At 37.0% G+C, this 20,000-nt stretch overlaps 1 protein-coding gene across 4 annotated transcripts in view; it reads right to left on the bottom strand.

Moving 5' to 3' along the window:
• The window catches only part of LOC144975032 (protein deacetylase HDAC6-like), a 331,648-nt gene that overhangs the window by 208,341 nt on the left and 103,307 nt on the right, over nt 1-20,000 (bottom strand). For all 4 annotated transcript variants that reach the window (XM_078918681.1, XM_078918683.1, XM_078918680.1 and 1 more), the window contains one exon: nt 19,445-19,534. In XM_078918681.1, the coding sequence (XP_078774807.1) occupies nt 19,445-19,534 (90 nt within the window). The remainder of the gene's footprint in view (nt 1-19,444; nt 19,535-20,000) is intronic.

Consider the following 20,000-nt stretch of genomic DNA (forward strand, 5'->3'; position numbering starts at 1 on the left):
ATTGTTATTATTATTATCATCATTATTATTATTATTATCAGTGTTATTATTATTATTTATTATTATTATTATTATTATTATCATTATTATTATTATTATTATTATTATTATTATTTATTATTATTATTATTATTATTATTATTATTATTAATATTATTATCATCATCATCATCATCATCATCATCATCATCATCATCATCATCATCATCATTATTATTATTATTATTATTATTATTATTATTATTATTATTATTATTATTATTAATATTATTATTATTAGCATTATCATCATCATCATCATCATCATCATCATCATCATCATCATCATCATCATTATTATTATTATTATTATTATTATTATTATTATTATTATTATTATTATTATTATTATTATTATTATGTAGGTATTCCAGACCGGTCTATTTCTATGTAACGGACCTGAAAATCTCTAATTTTCATCCAATTTCATTTGAAGCTATTTATATTTCTATTTAAGTTACAGGGATAAAAATTATATCACTGAAAAGTTTATCTATTCTTCTTTTAAGAAATGTCACAGTTGATGATGTTTCTCACGAAAAATAATTTATTAGACCCTTTCAAAGAGCATGACGTAATGCATTTTTTATCACGGCGAATAACCGAAATTTTATGGGTAACAATTTTTTAACTGTCGGCGCGTCTAGACCATTTGTTGAATCGTGTTATAAATAGCATCATTAGAAAGGTAATTAAAAGTTCTTTCTGATGATACCAATAAGGACGTGATTTGATTACATTAAGACCCTCAAAATCTAATTATTTACGAAAAAATGCCTGAAATTGACAAAAATTCATGAATTTTTAACAAGCTTTAAAAAGTCAAAAATAGAATTGGGAATTATTTTTTTCTATAATATCCTAATCTCGTTGATTTCCGAGATTTCTGCTAAACGCGCGAGCTCCAAATGTCCAAAATTCCATTTTTCACTTCCGATTCCGGCGTAGTGACATCGTTTTCTCACTGTCTCAGTTAAGTGAAGTGTCTGTGTTCTTCGATGATTCTTAAAATGGATATTATTTCAATAGATTGTTTACAAGAATCTCAAGGTAAGTGTTTTAATTTCGTTTTTAATAAATCAATTTTGCATTTAATTCTTTTTTTTTAAATGATGATTTTCTATCACCCGCTGACTTGGATATGTGAACTTTCATGACCTCATTTTGAAATCCCATGTCAGATCGGGCGTCTATACATTTTTTAACATCATGAAATCTCAAATTGTTTTTTCATGATATCAAATAATATAAAGTTAATTCAACACTTTTAGGACATTTGATGACTTAAAAGTCAACAATTATGTTTTAATCTTTCTTCAAACACGGCCTAGCAACAACAGCATAAAAAATCCAAGATGGCGGCCCCCAGCCAATGTGCGTTTGTTTATCAATGAACGGGGAATATGCACACTCCTGAACTTATTTGTTGCTTCAATTAAATTACTATTTTTTATCTCCAGATCAATTATAAAGATTGGTAGAAGTTTAGCATCAATTTTCAGCTTTCATGTTCTTAATTGTTTTCATGACAGTTTATTATCAGTCAGTGAGTGTCCCCGCTATGAATGGATGTGAACTGACCTTTGTCAACCTTTGTCAACGATGTTGTTAGATGCTCATATGAATATGAGTAGATAGGATCTTGATCTCTCTCATTCTCTCTATCTTTCTCACTTTCTCTCCATCACACACGCGACTACATACAAACACGCATTCTCTTTCTCTCCTACTCCTACCTCCCTTAGCCTTCCCCCCCCCCCCCCCCACCACCACCACCCTTTCTCTCCATACAAACAACCAGTACCTATGGAATTTATTATTTTTGTTCAGAATTTTCAAATTTATGTTTATTATTGGTAAAGTAACAAGCCTTTAATTTAGCACCATCCTTCTTAATATCCCTTGCATGCTTTATCCTTCATATTCTTTGCTTTGCTCTTGAAGCAGTCATGGTGGAATATTCTTCAGCTGTCCACTTAGTTAAGCCTCTGCAATTTGTTGCTTTGTTCCATACTTTTTTTTTCAGACCAAGCCGTGGTGTTCCTCATCCCCTCATTGACCTCTTCAAAAGATTCGCTGATGCATTCTCGACATGGTCCATATCTGATTTTCTTACATCTCTTGAGATTGAGGATCTTGTTCGTCGCTGAAACGCCTTTCAGAGCATGTCATCCGTAGAGAAAGACAGATGCATTCATGAATGGAGCTTTTTCCTCCTTGTCAAATACTCTTTGTTCATATAGAATAGTCAACTTTGATGTCTTTTCAAAACATCATCTTGAATCATCCTTCTACCATCCATTTACTCAGGTACACTCACTCGGTCTGCTGAGCGATGCAATTCAACAATAGGATGGCAATGCCTTAATGTCCAGCGACAGGATGATGGTCCCAAAGCTTAATTGACATCTACATGTGCCATCGTCTAAGTTGTCACCATTGTCAGTGACCTACGGGCTCATTACTATTACCTCATCAACCTTTTCTACATGATAAAAAGTTTGCTGAAGATAGTGCAGACTTGTCTATGTAATCCAAGGTATCCTCTTCTTCAAGAGTTCGGCTTTGGATTGTTGCTGTGAAGGTAGTTATTGCAAGGACTTATCAGCGGTTGAAGGAAACCATTTAACAGGATGTGGGAGATTTAATTATTGTTCTTATATGGTACATTTGATATTAAACCTCTATTTTGACTTGATCTTACCATTATTTCCTTTTTTCTTTGGTTCGATAATTTTATCTGGTTGACCGCTATTGACTGTGATTTTAATTGATCTCACAGTTACTGGCTGCAGTATGACTGCATATATGCTATATCTATTAATAGTTTAACATTTTGTGATTCTTTTAAGCTTACAAAGGTTACTGTGTGGAGGTTAAATAGTTTCTTATGACTTTTTGAAAATCGCAGAATTTTGATATTTGTCGATAATAGCCCCCAAATTTCATTTCATTTCAAAAGTTTGTTTATTTCATTTCGTTAGGTGGTAAAGTTCAATGGAAGTCTTTGATTTTCTGTTTATTTAGAGGTAATATTTGAGCTTTCTACTACTGTTGGTTATATTTTTATGAATTTTTGAAAATTGCTAAATTTGTCGAAAAAGTGATTACTTCCCTTGATTGTGCAAAATAGCAAAATTTCAGTTTTAGGGGCTCGATAACTCTTCAACTATGTTCCTTAAGGCTCTGAAAAATATTAGACCAAGAGTATGGGTAGTAGGCTTTCTGTAAAGGTGATCCCTTCAGTTCTTAGATGTTTACTTTTTTTTACAGTGAGGTCTCAAAAGTAGCATATTTTGCATTGCGCAAGAGTGTACTTTATTTCGCGATTTCAAAACGTCATAACTTTTTTATTTTTTAAGATTTTAAAATAAATTTTTTCTCTTTTGTGAATTTATCAACCCAAAGTTTGAGATAAACATTCCTAGATAACTGCATAAAGCAATTTGGATTTTGATCTGGAATACCGCGTCACAAACAACTGATTAGAACTATATTAACCCTCTCCTTACCACCTGCAGCAAAATCGTCACATTTGTTACGACACAATATACATTTTGTCTTATACAGATTTATTTTGTACATCACAAACTTTGAAGAATGATCTTTGTTTGATTACTAAGAACATAAAGTTGTTTTGTAGAGAGTTTTTTTGAGTTTAAACAATCCATTTTTCTGCTAGGTAAGCCTGCCATTTTGGGAAAATACTGAAAATGATCTGTAAGGAGAGATTTAAGATAGGTAAACACAACGCCAAATACAATCCCAAAGTTTCCTTATTTTAAATGAAATAAAGCTCCAAAACATAATGGTAGTGATTGTAGTACTGATGGTAGTGAGGATGACGTGGTGTTGGTGGTTATAGTAGTAATGGTAGTGATGATGGTGTGGTGGTGATGGTTGTAATAGTAATAATAATAATAATGCTAAAAACTTATATAGCGCTATAACTCCGAGACTCTAAGCGCTTAAATTACAAATTACTTTGGCTGAAACATAATCATTTACACACACAAGCACACACACAAGCACACACACACACACAGACACACAACACACAATACACAACACAAACCAAACCTATCTTGCTTCTCATACCATCTACTAAAATCGAAAGATATGTTTTAAGCGAACGTTTAAAAATAGACAAAGACTCTTTTTCACGAATGCTCTGCGGTAAGGTGTTCCAAATAGAGGGTCCAAAATGAGAAAAGGATCTCATTCCAGCATTTTCCGAATTCGAGGGACAACTAGTTTTGTGGAATCACTGGCAGAACGTAAGGGGCGGGGTTTTGAATATCTTTCAATTAGTTCCGAAAGGTAGGAAGGGGCAGTACCTTCAAGACAACGATACACTAAAACACAAGCTTTGAATTTAATCCTTTTCTCAACAGGCAGCCAATGCAGGTCATGAAGTAGAGGTCCGGCAGAGTCCACCTACGCTTCATGAATACTAGTCTGGCAGCGCTGTTTTGGACAATCTGAAGACGTCTCAAATTGTATTGCGAAACGCCAAACAACAGAGCATTACAATAATCCAATTTCGATAGTACGAGGGACACAATCAGGTGCTTGATCACATCCTCAGATATGAACCGTCTAATCGAAGCAATCTGTTTTAGTTGGAATAAGAGAGATCTAACCAAATTATTAACCTGATGCTCCACCGACAGTCCAGAGTCTAAGAATGTACCAAGGTTTTTCACTTTGTCAACCATTTGAATGGAGGCATCCCCCAACTTCAAATCTGTTTCACTTTTCCACTTCCTGTTCCCCACATACAGCACCTCCGTCTTATCATCATTCAGTTTCAGTCTGTTCTCATCATCCATTTCTTAACACTTTGGATACAATTTTTACTATTGGCTGATACTTCTTGTAAATTTCTCGTATTGGAAACGCAGTACAATTGCGTATCATCAGCGTATTGATGGTAAGACAGACTGAAACTTCTGATGATTTTAGACAGAGGGCCAACGTACAGACAAAAAGAACGGGTCCAAGTACTGAATCCTGGGGAACCCCACAATCAAGAAAGAGTTCCTCAGATCTATATTCATCCACCGTAATTAGAAAATTAAACGAGACTTACCTGTAAGTTGAAGTTTGATTGGAATTTTATAGACCCAAGAATATTCTTAGGCCTTGACCGAGAAAGCGTCCCTGCTCATGCGCAATCACTATATAAAGCTAATAGGCTACAATAGCTGTTACCATCAACTATCTAATTAAAAGACCTCAAATTGATTTGCAATTTTGCAAAAAAATGTATACATTCATGGGGTGGGATAAAATTGGGAAGGGTGGTCAAGGCCTAAGAATATTCTTGGGTCTATAAAATTCCAATCAAACTTCAACTTACAGGTAAGTCTCGTTTAATTTTCTAATTTTATAGACCCAATGAATATTCATATGGCCTTGCCCGAGACTTTAAAGCCGTAATAGCTATTGTAGCGATCCAATATATAAACGGACATACACAATTATAAGCATATTCTTTCATTATGCTATATTAAAACGTTAAAACCTATGATAAAAGGAACGATGTTCTAAGCCATGAGGTTCCATATCTACTTTCATTCGGTATGTAAAAAGTTTTTCAAAACTATTGCAGCCTGTGTCCTAAGCCAGACATTGCATAGATAGTTATGATATACATTCATAACTCTGTGCCTAAATTCAGACACAGGTTAATCATGTTTAATCTATTTGCAGCCTGTGTCCTAAGCCAGACACTGCATAGATTGTCAATGAGGTATTAAATATAACTCAGTCTGTGATTCAGCCAGACACTGAGTAACAAGGTGCCAAATTATGAATTCAGTAAAAAAAAATTACTGTAATTGGTCATTGATGTTTTCATTATCAGCCTGTTGTTAAATCCAGACACTGATAATTATGTTCATAATAAGGATAAATTACTCACATCAACGTGCTTTCCGTAACACTGCTTTCCCAAATGCAGTTCCATCATCTTTTACAATTGGTTTATTGTAGAATTTAGCAAACGTCTTCTGACCAGACCATGCTGCTGCCTTAAGTATGACAGAAATATCTACATCTTTAGTAATAGCTGACGTGCTCGCAGCCCTGGTGCTGTGTGCTTTGAATATTTTTGTATTTATTCCCGACTTCATAAGAGTCAATTTAATCCATCGACCGATTGTTTCCTTAGTCACCGGTTTATGTGGACATGCATAACTCAAAAACAGTTGAGATGAATTTCTAAAAGGTTTAGTTCGTTTTATATATTCTCGCAAATATGTTACAACACATAATCGTTTATTAGATAGGTATCCCGGTAATACTATGGAATTTTCATTATTTTTCGGGGTATTATGTTTCAATAATTTAGAAACATGAAAGATGGCCCGAGTTTGTGTAATATGACACTCTTCTAAATTTAACGAGTGAATGGTTTGGCATCTTTGTCAGTGACTAAGGCACATAATGTGACTAATTTGAAAGTGAGCATTTGTAAAGTTAATTCCTTACAAGGTGAGCATTTTTCCAAAAAAATTAACAATATTGAAACGTCCCAAATTTTGGTGTATCTTGGTTTGCTTGGGTGAGCCAAGAAAATACTTCTCATCAAACGTTTTATTTTGTTATCATCTCCGATGGAAGGTTGCTCGAAAATGCAAGATAATGCAGAACGAGCAGTATTAACTGCACTATAACAAAGTCCTTTTTAGAAAGGTGTTATAAAAATTCTAGATATGAAGTGAATAGAAAAGTGCCAGAAGACAATAGAGAATGAAAATTTTTCGCGGCGGTGGTGGGGTTTGAACCTGCGACCTTATTGGTACGACAACTCCGCCTGGCAGGTGAGAGCGTGGCTCTACCGTGTGAGCTATCCACGAACACAAAAATATTCGTTTCAAACTCAAAGTCATTACTAGATCCCTCTCTCACCCACTTCTTGAGACCGCCGATTCGTTCGTACACCACCATCGCGAATAATTTTGACCAGCAGTTAAGCTTAATAGCCAATATTCTCAACACAAACATATAACATAGAAACGATTGAGACATTGAGTATGCTCCGGTGTATGGGGTGAATTTTTAATTCAGAAAAGTGAGTGGAGCAGGCACTTATGTTGGTAACAACAAGATATGAAGTGAATAGAAAAGTGCCAGAAGACAATAGAGAATGAAATTTTTTTTTCACCTGCCAGGCGGAGTTGTCGTACCAATAAGGTCGCAGGTTCAAACCCCACCACCGCCGCGAAAAATTTTCATTCTCTATTGTCTTCTGGCACTTTTCTATTCACTTCATATCTTGTTGTTACCAACATAAGTGCCTGCTCCACTCACTTTTCTGAATTAAAAATTCACCCCATACACCGGAGCATACTCAATGTCTCAATCGTTTCTATGTTATATGTTTGTGTTGAGAATATTGGCTATTAAGCTTAACTGCTGGTCAAAATTATTCGCGATGGTGGTGTACGAACGAATCGGCGGTCTCAAGAAGTGGGTGAGAGAGGGATCTAGTAATGACTTTGAGTTTGAAACGAATATTTTTGTGTTCGTGGATAGCTCACACGGTAGAGCCACGCTCTCACCTGCCAGGCGGAGTTGTCGTACCAATAAGGTCGCAGGTTCAAACCCACCACCGCCGAGAAAAATTTTCATTCTCTATTGTCTTCTGGCACTTTTCTATTCACTTCATATCTTGTTGTTACCAACATAAGTGCCTGCTCCACTCACTTTTCTGAATTAAAAATTCACCCATACACCGGAGCATACTCAATGTCTCAATCGTTTCTATGTTATATGTTTGTGTTGAGAATATTGGCTATTAAGCTTAACTGCTGGTCAAAATTATTCGCGATGGTGGTGTACGAACGAATCGGCGGTCTCAAGAAGTGGGTGAGAGAGGGATCTAGTAATGACTTTGAGTTTGAAACGAATATTTTTGTGTTCGTGGATAGCTCACACGGTAGAGCCACGCTCTCACCTGCCAGGCGGAGTTGTCGTACCAATAAGGTCGCAGGTTCAAACCCCACCACCGCCGCGAAAAATTTTCATTCTCTATTGTCTTCTGGCACTTTTCTATTCACTTCATATCTTGTTGTTACCAACATAAGTGCCTGCTCCACTCACTTTTCTGAATTAAAAATTCACCCCATACACCGGAGCATACTCAATGTCTCAATCGTTTCTATGTTATATGTTTGTGTTGAGAATATTGGCTATTAAGCTTAACTGCTGGTCAAAATTATTCGCGATGGTGGTGTACGAACGAATCGGCGGTCTCAAGAAGTGGGTGAGAGAGGGATCTAGTAATGACTTTGAGTTTGAAACGAATATTTTTGTGTTCGTGGATAGCTCACACGGTAGAGCCACGCTCTCACCTGCCAGGCGGAGTTGTCGTACCAATAAGGTCGCAGGTTCAAACCCCACCACCGCCGCGAAAAATTTTCATTCTCTATTGTCTTCTGGCACTTTTCTATTCACTTCATATCTTGTTGTTACCAACATAAGTGCCTGCTCCACTCACTTTTCTGAATTAAAAATTCACCCCATACACCGGAGCATACTCAATGTCTCAATCGTTTCTATGTTATATGTTTGTGTTGAGAATATTGGCTATTAAGCTTAACTGCTGGTCAAAATTATTCGCGATGGTGGTGTACGAACGAATCGGCGGTCTCAAGAAGTGGGTGAGAGAGGGATCTAGTAATGACTTTGAGTTTGAAACGAATATTTTTGTGTTCGTGGATAGCTCACACGGTAGAGCCACGCTCTCACCTGCCAGGCGGAGTTGTCGTACCAATAAGGTCGCAGGTTCAAACCCCACCACCGCCGCGAAAAAATTTTCATTCTCTATTGTCTTCTGGCACTTTTCTATTCACTTCATATCTTGTTGTTACCAACATAAGTGCCTGCTCCACTCACTTTTCTGAATTAAAAATTCACCCCATACACCGGAGCATACTCAATGTCTCAATCGTTTCTATGTTATATGTTTGTGTTGAGAATATTGGCTATTACGCTTAACTGCTGGTCAAAATTATTCGCGATGGTGGTGTACGAACGAATCGGCGGTCTCAAGAAGTGGGTGAGAGAGGGATCTAGTAATGACTTTGAGTTTGAAACGAATATTTTTGTGTTCGTGGATAGCTCACACGGTAGAGCCACGCTCTCACCTGCCAGGCGGAGTTGTCGTACCAATAAGGTCGCAGGTTCAAACCCCACCACCGCCGCGAAAAATTTTCATTCTCTATTGTCTTCTGGCACTTTTCTATTCACTTCATATCTTGTTGTTATAAAAATTCTAGACAGTGTGAAACACTAATTTCCTCGACATCCCACTGTTTATCAGAAAAAAAATTCAATCCATTTCTTAAGGTAAACATTGTATTGTTTAACGGTATTTGGTCTCCAGCCTTTCATTAAAGTCTTGACAACTCGTCGGGACAACCCTTGTCTTTTGAAATTGTTCCTGATAAGACACATGCCATCAGTTGGAGTTTTGGGTATAGTGGATGTACTGCTGAGTGGTTTGGTGGTAAAATTAACACATTTTTGGCTTTCTTCAGAAAAAGAGGAGGAAGGCACATAATTTCCATAAGTTTTGGATACCAATGAGCTATTGTCCAATGTGGCACGACCATCAATATCTTTGTACTTTGGTCTTCTTGGATTTTCCTGAGAATCCTGGAGATAAGATTAAATGGTGGGAAGATATATCCGTAAGTATCCCATGTATGTTGAAATGAGTTAACGGCGCAGGCTTCATGATCGGGATAGAAGGACATATATATAGGTAATTGTCTGTTTTCACGAGAAGCAAACAGATCTATTTCAGGGCATCCAAATTTCTCACATAACCTATCAAAAACTTCTGGGTGTAATTTCCATTCTGTATGAATTCTAACTTTCCTACTGTGTGAATCGGCTATATTTGATTTTCCAGCTATATGACAAGCAGACAACCAGATTCCTCTTTCTTTACACCACAAGATGATTTGTTTAGTATAATAGTTAACAAGTCTAGAATGTGTACCCCCAAGATTATTAATGTATGAAACGGCAGTCTGATTATCCATTTGGATCTGTATATCACAATTCTTAAAATCACATAGGGACTGAATACCCAGCAACCCTGCTTTGATTTCGAGAACATTTATGTGGAGTTGGACTCCTCCTCTGTCCACATGCCGTGTGTATTTCTATCATTGAAAACTGCCCCCCATGCATAACTAGATGCGATTGTTTGAATAGTGGTATCTGCATTACCATGAGAAATATTTTTCCCACTATAAACTCCCTCTTTAATCCACCATTGTATTTCTTGTACACATTCTTCATTAAGAGTGGTAAAGTTATTAAAATTATAATTTTTCTCTAATGATTTGATTTTAAGCATTTCCAATTCTCTATAATATAGCGGACCATATTCAACCGCTGGGAAACTAGCCACAAAGACTCCAATTAATCTTGCTAATTCCCTTACTGTAAGGGAGGTATGACTGATCACATTCTTTGACATATGGATGATATGATTTCTTTTATCCTCACCTAAACTTATTTTCATCAGTGTCGAATCTAGAATGAAACCTAAATGTAATAGCTTTTGCGTAGGTTCATATATAGATTTATCAGAGAGTTCAAAACCTAACGAAGTCAGAAGTTGCTTCGTAATTATAACGTTTTCCTGACATGCTTTATGATAAGAGCATTGTAGATAGAAATCATCAATGTACACACTAGACAAAAAACCTCTTTGTCTCAAAAAACCTAACACTGGTTTTAAAATTTTGGTAAACAATCTTGGGCTATCTCGAAACCCCTGAGGCAAAACCATATATTTATAAACTTGACCCTCAAACATAAATTTTAAGTATTTTGTAAAATCGGGGTGCATTGGGATGCTATGAAAAGCATTGGATATATCAATACATGCCATGTAGCAATTTTGTTGCATGAGATTAAGGCACGTAGTTAGTCCCTCCATCTTGAAGTGAGTAAATTTAACAAAATTTTTATTCAAGCATTTGAGATTAAGAATGGGTCTGTATGTGTTGTTATTCGATCTTATCTCTCTTAATAAAATATTATTCATGTAATCTCCCTCTTCAACAGTGCTTTCCTCAATTACTTCTTGTTTCAATAATTCTCCAATTATAGCCCTTAATGCTATGGTTTCCTGTGGATTAAATTTCAATTGATGGGGAATTTTATTTTGAATTGGTGGAGAAATTAATTGGATTTTACAGCCTTTGACACATTGTAAGATTATTTTGTCTTCTGTGATTTTTTTCCCAATTATGAATAAAATGTCTTGTTCGACCACCTAAAGCTAAATCGTTTCCTTCACTTACATTTTATATGGTTTGTTGCGACGACCCTGTTGTCGAGTTTTGTTGCTGAAGTTCTGGTATTTGTTGTTGTAGTTGTTTTTGTAATGTTTTCCCCTGTTGTTGTACACAGGGTTTTTCCCGTCTAAAAAAGATAACCTTTTCTTTAAAAAGAACGGCTTGTTTTGATGTCTTTGGTATGGTTTGACACGATTGACTCTTTGAGAAACCTTCAGGGTTTCCGAGACATCTTTGACTTTCTCTGTCAATTGTTTTCCAAAAAGAGAGTCCTCGCACGGATACTGCTCAGAACACAATGACGAGAATTCCAATTTTACTTCAGATTTAAAATTCTGTCGTCTATGTTAATCCAGGCTGTGTGATCCGTCTGGCCGCGGAATCTGCACAGGAATTAGTGATGGAGTCTATATCCTGTTGACAGACTGACACTATATTTATTTTGGTCAGTTTTTCGAAACACATCGTCATGGCGCATAAGCTTTTCATGAGTGTTGTTTGTATTTTTTGAATACTCGAGTCAGTTTGTCTAGTTTCTTTTTGGACCATCTTAAAAATTTCTGGATTACAAGTAAGAGTCTCCATTCTGCCACAATTTGTAGGTTATATATATTTTTGAAATAGTTGGTCCCTATCCGATATTTGCATTCCGTTGCCCAGGATATTATTAATTCCCTTTGCTAGGTCCTCGTTAATTAGAGGCCCTTCAATTTCCTTTGTACCTGATACATCTTTAAAATAGGAGATTGATGAAGACGTTTGTGCTTCTGGCACTTCACCGTCTTCTTGTCCATCATTAACATTGTTAATTGTTTCGTAGTCATTCAGCGTGTCACATTCTGTCATCTCCTTATCGTATGCATTTTTAAAACTCCGTGACAACCGGAAGGATCGCCATGAGCTTATCAAGTTGTTGTTTAATTTCTGAAAGTTCGCCGTCGCCACCATTATCAGATTTTTTACTTCTCTTTACTTTGGAAGGCTCGCCCTTCTTCCTACCTTCAGTCTTACTAGACACATCACAGTCACTCCTATTTTCACCGTCATCACTGTTATTTTTGGTTTCATTGTTACACACCGTCCTGTTATGGAATTGGGTCAGTGGGACGTCCGACGCCATTGTCTTAATTAATAAGTGCAATAGCGAAATCACTCACGATATAAAATGAAATCGATAACAATCCCCTTAATATCTTAATAATTGAAGAATAAAATCATAATCCACGAATCATCACATGATAATTTAAGCACAAAATAATATATTTTCAATAACAATTGCATCAATATAAGTAGGTAATTAATTTTAAATCCAAGAGCATTAAAAACACGATGATTGCTTTGCAAGGTTCACTTTTTAAGTGATTGCGCATGTGCAGGGACGCTTTCTCGGGCAAGGCCATATGAATATTCATTGGGTCTATAAAATAATCTGTTTACGATTAAACAAATATGACCTAAACCAATCAAGCGCTGCACCAGACACGCCATAAGTAATTTCAAGACGTTTGAGAATAGTAGTGGTAATGATGCTGATGTTGTGGTGGTGGTGTAGTAATAGGGTTAGTGATGATGATGTGGTGGTGGTGGTTGTAGTAGTAGTTTTAGTGATGATGATGTGCTGGTGGTGGTGGTAGTGGTTGTAGTAGTAGCAGTAGTAGTAGTAGTAGTAGTAGTAGTAGTAGTAGTAGTAGTAGTAGTAGTAGTAGTAGTAGTAGTAGTAGTAATAGTAGTAGTAGTAGAAGTAGTAGTAGTAGTAGTAGTAGTAGTAGTAGTAGTAGTAGTAGAAGAAGAAGTAGTAGTAGTAGTAGTAGTAGTAGTAGTAGTAGTAGTAGTAGTAGTAGTAGTAGTAGTAGTAGTAGTAGTAGTAGTAGTAGTGATGATGTGTTGGTGGTGGTTGTAGTAGTAGTAGTGGCAGTGATGATGATTTGGTGGCGGTGGTTGTAGTAGTAATGGTATTGATGATGATGATGATGATGATGATGATGATGATGATGATGATGATGATGATGATGATGATGAAGATGATGATGATGATGATGATGATGATGATGATGATGATGTGGTGGTGGTTGTTGTAGTAGTGGTAGTGAGGATGATGTGATGATGGTGGTGTAGTAGCGGTTGTCGTGATGTTAATGTTTTGGTGGTGGTATTAGTAGTGGTAGTGATAATGATGTGGTGTTCGTGGTTGTAGTAGTAGTGGTACTGATGATGATGATGTGGTTATGGTTGGAGTAGTAGTGGTAGTGATTATGATGTGGTAGTGGCGGTAATGATTATGATGATGATGATGATGATGATGATGATGATGATGATGATGATGATGATGATGACGTGGTCAAGGTTGTAGTAGTAGTGGTAATGATGATGATGTAGTGGTGGTAGTTGTGGTAGTAGTGGTAGTAATGATGAAATGTTGGTGGTTGTTGTAATAGTAGTGGTTGTGATGATGATGATGATGATGATGATGATGATGATGATGATGATGATGATGATGATGATGATGATGATGATGATATATTGTAACACGCTTTGCAGGCTGACACGTTTCAAATTGCTCTGTGTTTTCTATTTATTTTAGCGTTTATTCACATTTTCAATTCTGGATTTTTATACCAATCGAATTGTGACGTTATAGTCTTCTGAGTGATATAATTATTTCTTATTTTTATCAAAGGACTTGTGTATCATTCGTGAATTTTATGCTAAATTTTAATAATTTCAAGTTTTTTATTTTATGAACAAAGTTGTTTATTTATTTTACTACAAGTGTTCACTGTGCTCTAACATCGATGCCCAGTATTCTGAATCTAGAAAATGAAACACACGTCACCATACAGTCCACCGGGATGACAAGTCTTACGAAAAGCAACGATTGTCTTGAATACATTTTACACCATGAAAGTGATAATTATTGTTATGATTATGAAAGCGAATACAAACACCGTGTTGAAACAAGTGAACCGAAACATCGATTGAGTCGAGGAGAGATACGAAAACAAAGGCCATCCCAAAACAGTGTGGCCTTCGGCCCACCCCTCAAAATAAAACACCACGGCCACCTACCACACAGACAATTATACCACTTATGAGTGAAAAGAAATCACTTCCAATTTTAAAAGTGGCGACAATAAACGCCCAGTCTTGCCGCAATAAAACATAAGACATTAAACATATGATTGAGGAGAGATCTATTGACATTCTTATAATAATTGAAACATGGTTAAGGGAGAATGGGGATGAAGCAATTGTGTCGGATTTAACACCACTCATACATACAACTCAGTCATTTCCGAGAAAAGGAAGGAGAGGGGGAGGAATTGCAGTGGTCTATAGGTCAAATTTGACCATTAGATTTAATCATGATGTCAACAATTTTTCGGTAGGAATGGTCATTGATTTTAAACATGACTCAGTCAAGCTTCATTCAATATATAGGCCACCTTCTTCTTCTTCTAGGTTCCATGCCTGGTCCAGGCTTCGGATACTGCATGAATTATCTCTCTCCATTCCTCCCTGTCTCTTGCTTTTTCAAACAGCTCTTGGATTGTTAGGTTAGTGAAGCCCTTCAGTTGGTCTATGAGTGTTTTTCTTTGTCTCCCCCGGGCGCGTTTACCAGGTATTTTTCCACAACTTGCCAGGTATTCATTCTTATCTTTCCTTACTATGTGTCCGAAAAAGGATAGTTGTCGATCCACTATTAAGGGCATTAGTTTCCTTTGTTGGTATGTTTGTTTTAGCACTTCTTCGTTCGTTTTGTGTGCAGTATACGATATTCTCTGCATCCTTCTCAAGCACCACATTTCAAAAGCTTCAATGTTCTTTTGTGTTTCTGCATTTGTAGTCCAGCTTTCGCATCCGTATAACAAGATTGGCCACACGTAGCACTTCAAGACTCGGAATCTAATCCCGAACGACATCTGTTTGTTTTTCAAAATGTTTCCCAGGTCCATGAAGGCCTGTTTGGCTTGAGTTATTCTTGCTCGTATGTCTCGGTTACATCTTCCATCTGTTGTCACTATTGAACCTAGATATTTAAAACTTTCTACGTTGGTAAGTTGCTCGCCGTGAATCGTTATATTGCAGGTGTTGTTGTTTTCGGGGTTTTTCTGTATTACCATGCATTCCGTTTTGGTGATATTCACTTCCATTCCCTTGGCTTCACTATCTACTACCACTTTGTCAACAATCTTTTGAAGTTGGATTTCTGATGTTGCAATGAGTACCGTATCGTCTGCGTATCTTATATTATTTATGTTGTGACCTCCTACTTTTATTCCCTCCATATTATTTATGCCCCTCGTGATTGTTTCTTGGTATAGATTAAACAGATCTGGTGAGGCAACACACCCTTGACGGACTCCTTTTTTAATAGGAATGGAATTTCCTGTAGAGTTTCCGATTTTGATAGATGCCTGCTGGGTGTAGTATAATGTTTGCATGAGTCTGAGGTCTTTCTCATCAGCGCCAATGGAGTGCAGTTGTTTTAGTATTTCTTCGTGGCGTACTCTATCAAAGCTTTTTTGTAGTCGACAAAACAGAGGTATAGTGGGGTCTGAACCTGTATAGCTCTTTCACTTAAAACACGGAGGAGGTATATTGCGTTCCTTGTCCCTCTGTCAGGTTGGAATCCATATTGTTCTTCTGCGATTTCGGGGTTAATCTTATTCCTTAGCCTGTTGATAATTATACGCAACAGTATTTTGTTGATGTGGCTTATTAAACTTATAGTTCTAAAATTTTCGCATCTGACTGCACCTGCTTTCTTTGGTATTGCTATGAAAATAGAGTTACAGAGATCTTCTGGAATTTTCCCAGTATTGTATATATTGTTGAATAATATGTGAAGTTCATCAATTGCTAGATCTCCAAGGCTTTTTAATACCTCTACAGATATTTCATCAGGGCCTGTTGCTTTACCATCCCTCATTCGTTCCATGGCATGTTCAATTTCACTTTTGGTGATGTTTGGTCCGCTTAATGGTTCTTTGAATTTCAGTGGTGGTTCATTTCTATTTGGATCATTGTACAGTTCGCCTATGTATTCTACCCATCGGCTTTCTATATGTTGTTCTTCAAATAGCAGTTCCCCTTGTTTGTTTTGGATACAACTTCCTGCTGCTTTGCTTTTCCTTTTCCCTGATAGTTCTTTTATTCTTTGGTGAGCTTGTTGAGGGTTGGGTTTGTATTCTCTTTCGATTTCGCAGCATTTCCAGTCTAGATAGTTCTCGTGTGCCTCGATGCATTTGGATTTAATGTGGTTGTTCAATGTTTGGTATTCTGCAGACCCTCTGTTGCATTTTCGTCTTTCTTCAAATAGGTTTAGAATTTCATTTGTCATCCATTCCTTTTTGCTGTTTATTTGAGCTATTGGTAAATGCTTTTCTGCAGTTGCTTTGACACACTTTTGGAATATATCAAATTGTTTTTCACATTTTTCGTTATCAGGTTCACTTTTGGGTTTGTATCATGAGTGCATTTTCAAATTCTTCTCTCATTTTTGTTTGTATGCCATTGTCTTTGCATAACCTGTAATCCCTCTTTATTCTACCAGCTGTTCTCTGAATAGCTTTAAACTTTATCCTTACTGTACAAACAACTGGGACATGGTCACTGTCTACATCGGCGCCTGGATAGGTTTTGCAATTTAATATGCCATTTCTGAATCTTGATGATACTGCTATAAAGTCTATCTGGTTCCTTGCTCTGTCCCCTGGTGATTGCCATGTCCAGGTTCTTCTTGGGTGTTGTTGAACCCAGGTGTTTGAAATCATTAATTTATTTGTTCTACACCAATCTGCCCAGATGTTTCCTCGTTCATTTCTGTCTCCGAGTCCATGTGGTCCGATTATGTCACCATCTCTGCCTCTGCCAATCTTAGCATTTAGGTCCCCCATTACCATAAGGACTTCTTGTGATTTACACATTCGTTTTGCTTTGTCTAGTGAATGGTAAAACTCTGTCATATCTGCATCTGTCGCCTCTTCTGTTGGTGCATAAACTTGAATAATATTGGTGTCAACTACAGGTCCTCTTAGCTTAACCAGCAAAACTCTGTCTGAGATTGCTACGTGTCCTTTGTAAAATTTGGTTGATTTTTGGTCTAAGATCATCCCTACTCCTTTTTGGAAAGAGGCCACCACCCAGTGCAAAAAATAGATTTAAAACATCACTATTTATTGACAAATGCGAGGACTTCCTTCTTCGTCTTGACATGAAGTCAAAGAAAAATATTATTGTTGGAGATTTCAATTTGCATTTTGATCGAGACACACCGGATATAAGAAATATAAATAAACTACTTTCGTCACACCACATGACAAATCATGTCAATGAAAAGACACATCGGTGTGGACACATTATTGACTGGGTATTGACCAGCGTTGACATGCAACTAGCGACACCTATCAATGTAGATGATCTTTGCATTTCAGACCATCATTTATTATCTTTTGGCATCAGAGGGGGGACAGTACACGACACAAAAACCAAAAAAATACTTGTTTCGAGAGATTTGAAGAAAATTGACATAGAACTATTTAAAGCGGACCTCTCTAAATACACATTGTGAGAAAGATGTGACTGTTGACAATTTTGATAAAGCAATTATTAGTGTTATGGATACGCACGCACCTCTCAAGACAAGATCTGTGAACATCATAAAAGAATCACCGTGGTATAATTTGGAGGTAAAACGTATAAGAAAGAGAAAAGAAAAGCGGAGAAGAAATGGAAAAAAAATCTGGCCTGACAATTGATAAGGAAACTTACATATCATTCAAACATAGACTCAAAGAGGTGACAATTAAGGCAAAGCATATCTACTATCTTGATAAAGTTGATAACATAAAAAGTCCGAAGGACTTTTATAAAATCTCAAATAAGCTTTTAGGCAAATGGACCAAAACAAGCCTGCCACACCACACTGACGACAAGCAACTCGCGGACTGCTTTATAGAGTATTTCATGAATAAAATAACGATACGGAGTGAACTTGACACAGACGAAACAGAAGCAGAATATACCTCTTGTTATGGTGAACCCTTAACGTCTTTCAAAGAAATTTCAATAAATGACACAAAGAAAACTATTCTCTCTAGTCCTAGCAAATCATGTAGGCTCGACCCTTTACCAACATCCCATTTGAAGGTATGTATTGATGAACTTGCACCTTACATCACTGAATTGATTAATCAATCATTAAGGGTGGGAGTTTTTCCAGAAAGCGCCCAGACTTCTCCTGATGAAGGGATGTTTGGCGCACTCTAAATCTATACCATTATTATGTGGTGATGGTGGTTGTTGTAGTTGTAGTGATGATGATGTGGTTCTGGTGTTGTAGTAGCAGTGGTAGTGATGCTGATGTTGTGGTGGTGGTAGTAGTAATGGTAGTGATAATAATGTGGTGTTGGTGGTTGTAGTAGTAGTGGTATTGACGATGATGTGATGGTGGTGGTTGTAGTAGTAGTAGTAGAGGTAATGATTAGCATGATGTGGTGTGGTGGTGGTGGTGGTTGCTGTAGTAGCGGTAGTGATGATGATATGGTGGTGTTGGTTATAGTAGTGGTGGTAGTGAAGATGATGATGAGGTGGTGGTTGTAGTAGTAATGGTAGTGATGATGATGTAGTGGTGGCGGTAGTAGTAGTAGTAGTAGTAGTAGTAGTAGTAGTAGTAGTAGTAGTAGTAGTAGTAGTAGTAGTAGTAGTAGTAGTAGTAGTAGTAGTAGTGATGATGATGATGTGGTGGTGGTTGTTTTGGCAATGGCAGTAATGATGGGGAGGGGGCGGATATCCTTGGAACAATTTGACCTCACCGGAATTTGACGGAAGTTGCCCGTAACCAGAATTTTTTTACTCCAGACCGGATTTCTTTTCCGGTGAAACCGGAATGTTGGCATCACGGTTTACACACACAAGCTTTATCATTTCGTATCATGGTAAAAAAAATATTAAAAAATTAAAAAAATTAAAATGCTCAAAAATGAATGCAAACTCCAAGCCCCAAAAGTAATACAGTTACATTATCAAGTCGAGTCTTGGTCTTTTAACTCAATTTTCAGCTAGACATCGCCACTTACCTCTAAGACCAAAATAACTCTCCCATTGGCCAATCCAGCTAGCATGTGGGTCATGTGACCATAACCTGCTGGTGTCACGTTGAAACCACCCTGGATAAGGAGAGTAGAATAAAATAAGATTTTAGGCAAAACTAGATGTCGGACACACCAAACTCGGAGGCAATAATAGGATTCAATAGTCCGATGTCACGTCCGCCCAGCAACGAGCAGCTTGGTTCTAAACAAAGAAAATCGGTCCATTTTATTCTTCAAGTTGGCTAGAACTTTTTCACATGTTATGTGATCAGAATGTACAGAAGTCAAAACATGATCTGATTTATAATGTTATTCTCCTCTGGAAACACTTTTATGCTCGTCAGAGAAGTATTTCATAACGGCGTCCGCCATTGTTCCGGTAGTTTAGAACCAGTTACTAAGTTACTATGCGTCATTACGAGGGAAGTGACGTCACGACTGTTGAATCCTATTGCCTTTAAGTTCTAGCTGTGACATGTTAATGAATGGTAATAATAAAGAAATAAAATGAGTTACTTATAAAGCGCACATCTTCCACATT

The sequence above is a fragment of the Berghia stephanieae genome, chromosome 6 (assembly GCF_034508935.2).
Source record: "Berghia stephanieae isolate SIO BIC M18660-M18661 chromosome 6, UCSD_Bste_1.3, whole genome shotgun sequence".
Taxonomy (NCBI): domain Eukaryota; kingdom Metazoa; phylum Mollusca; class Gastropoda; order Nudibranchia; family Aeolidiidae; genus Berghia; species Berghia stephanieae.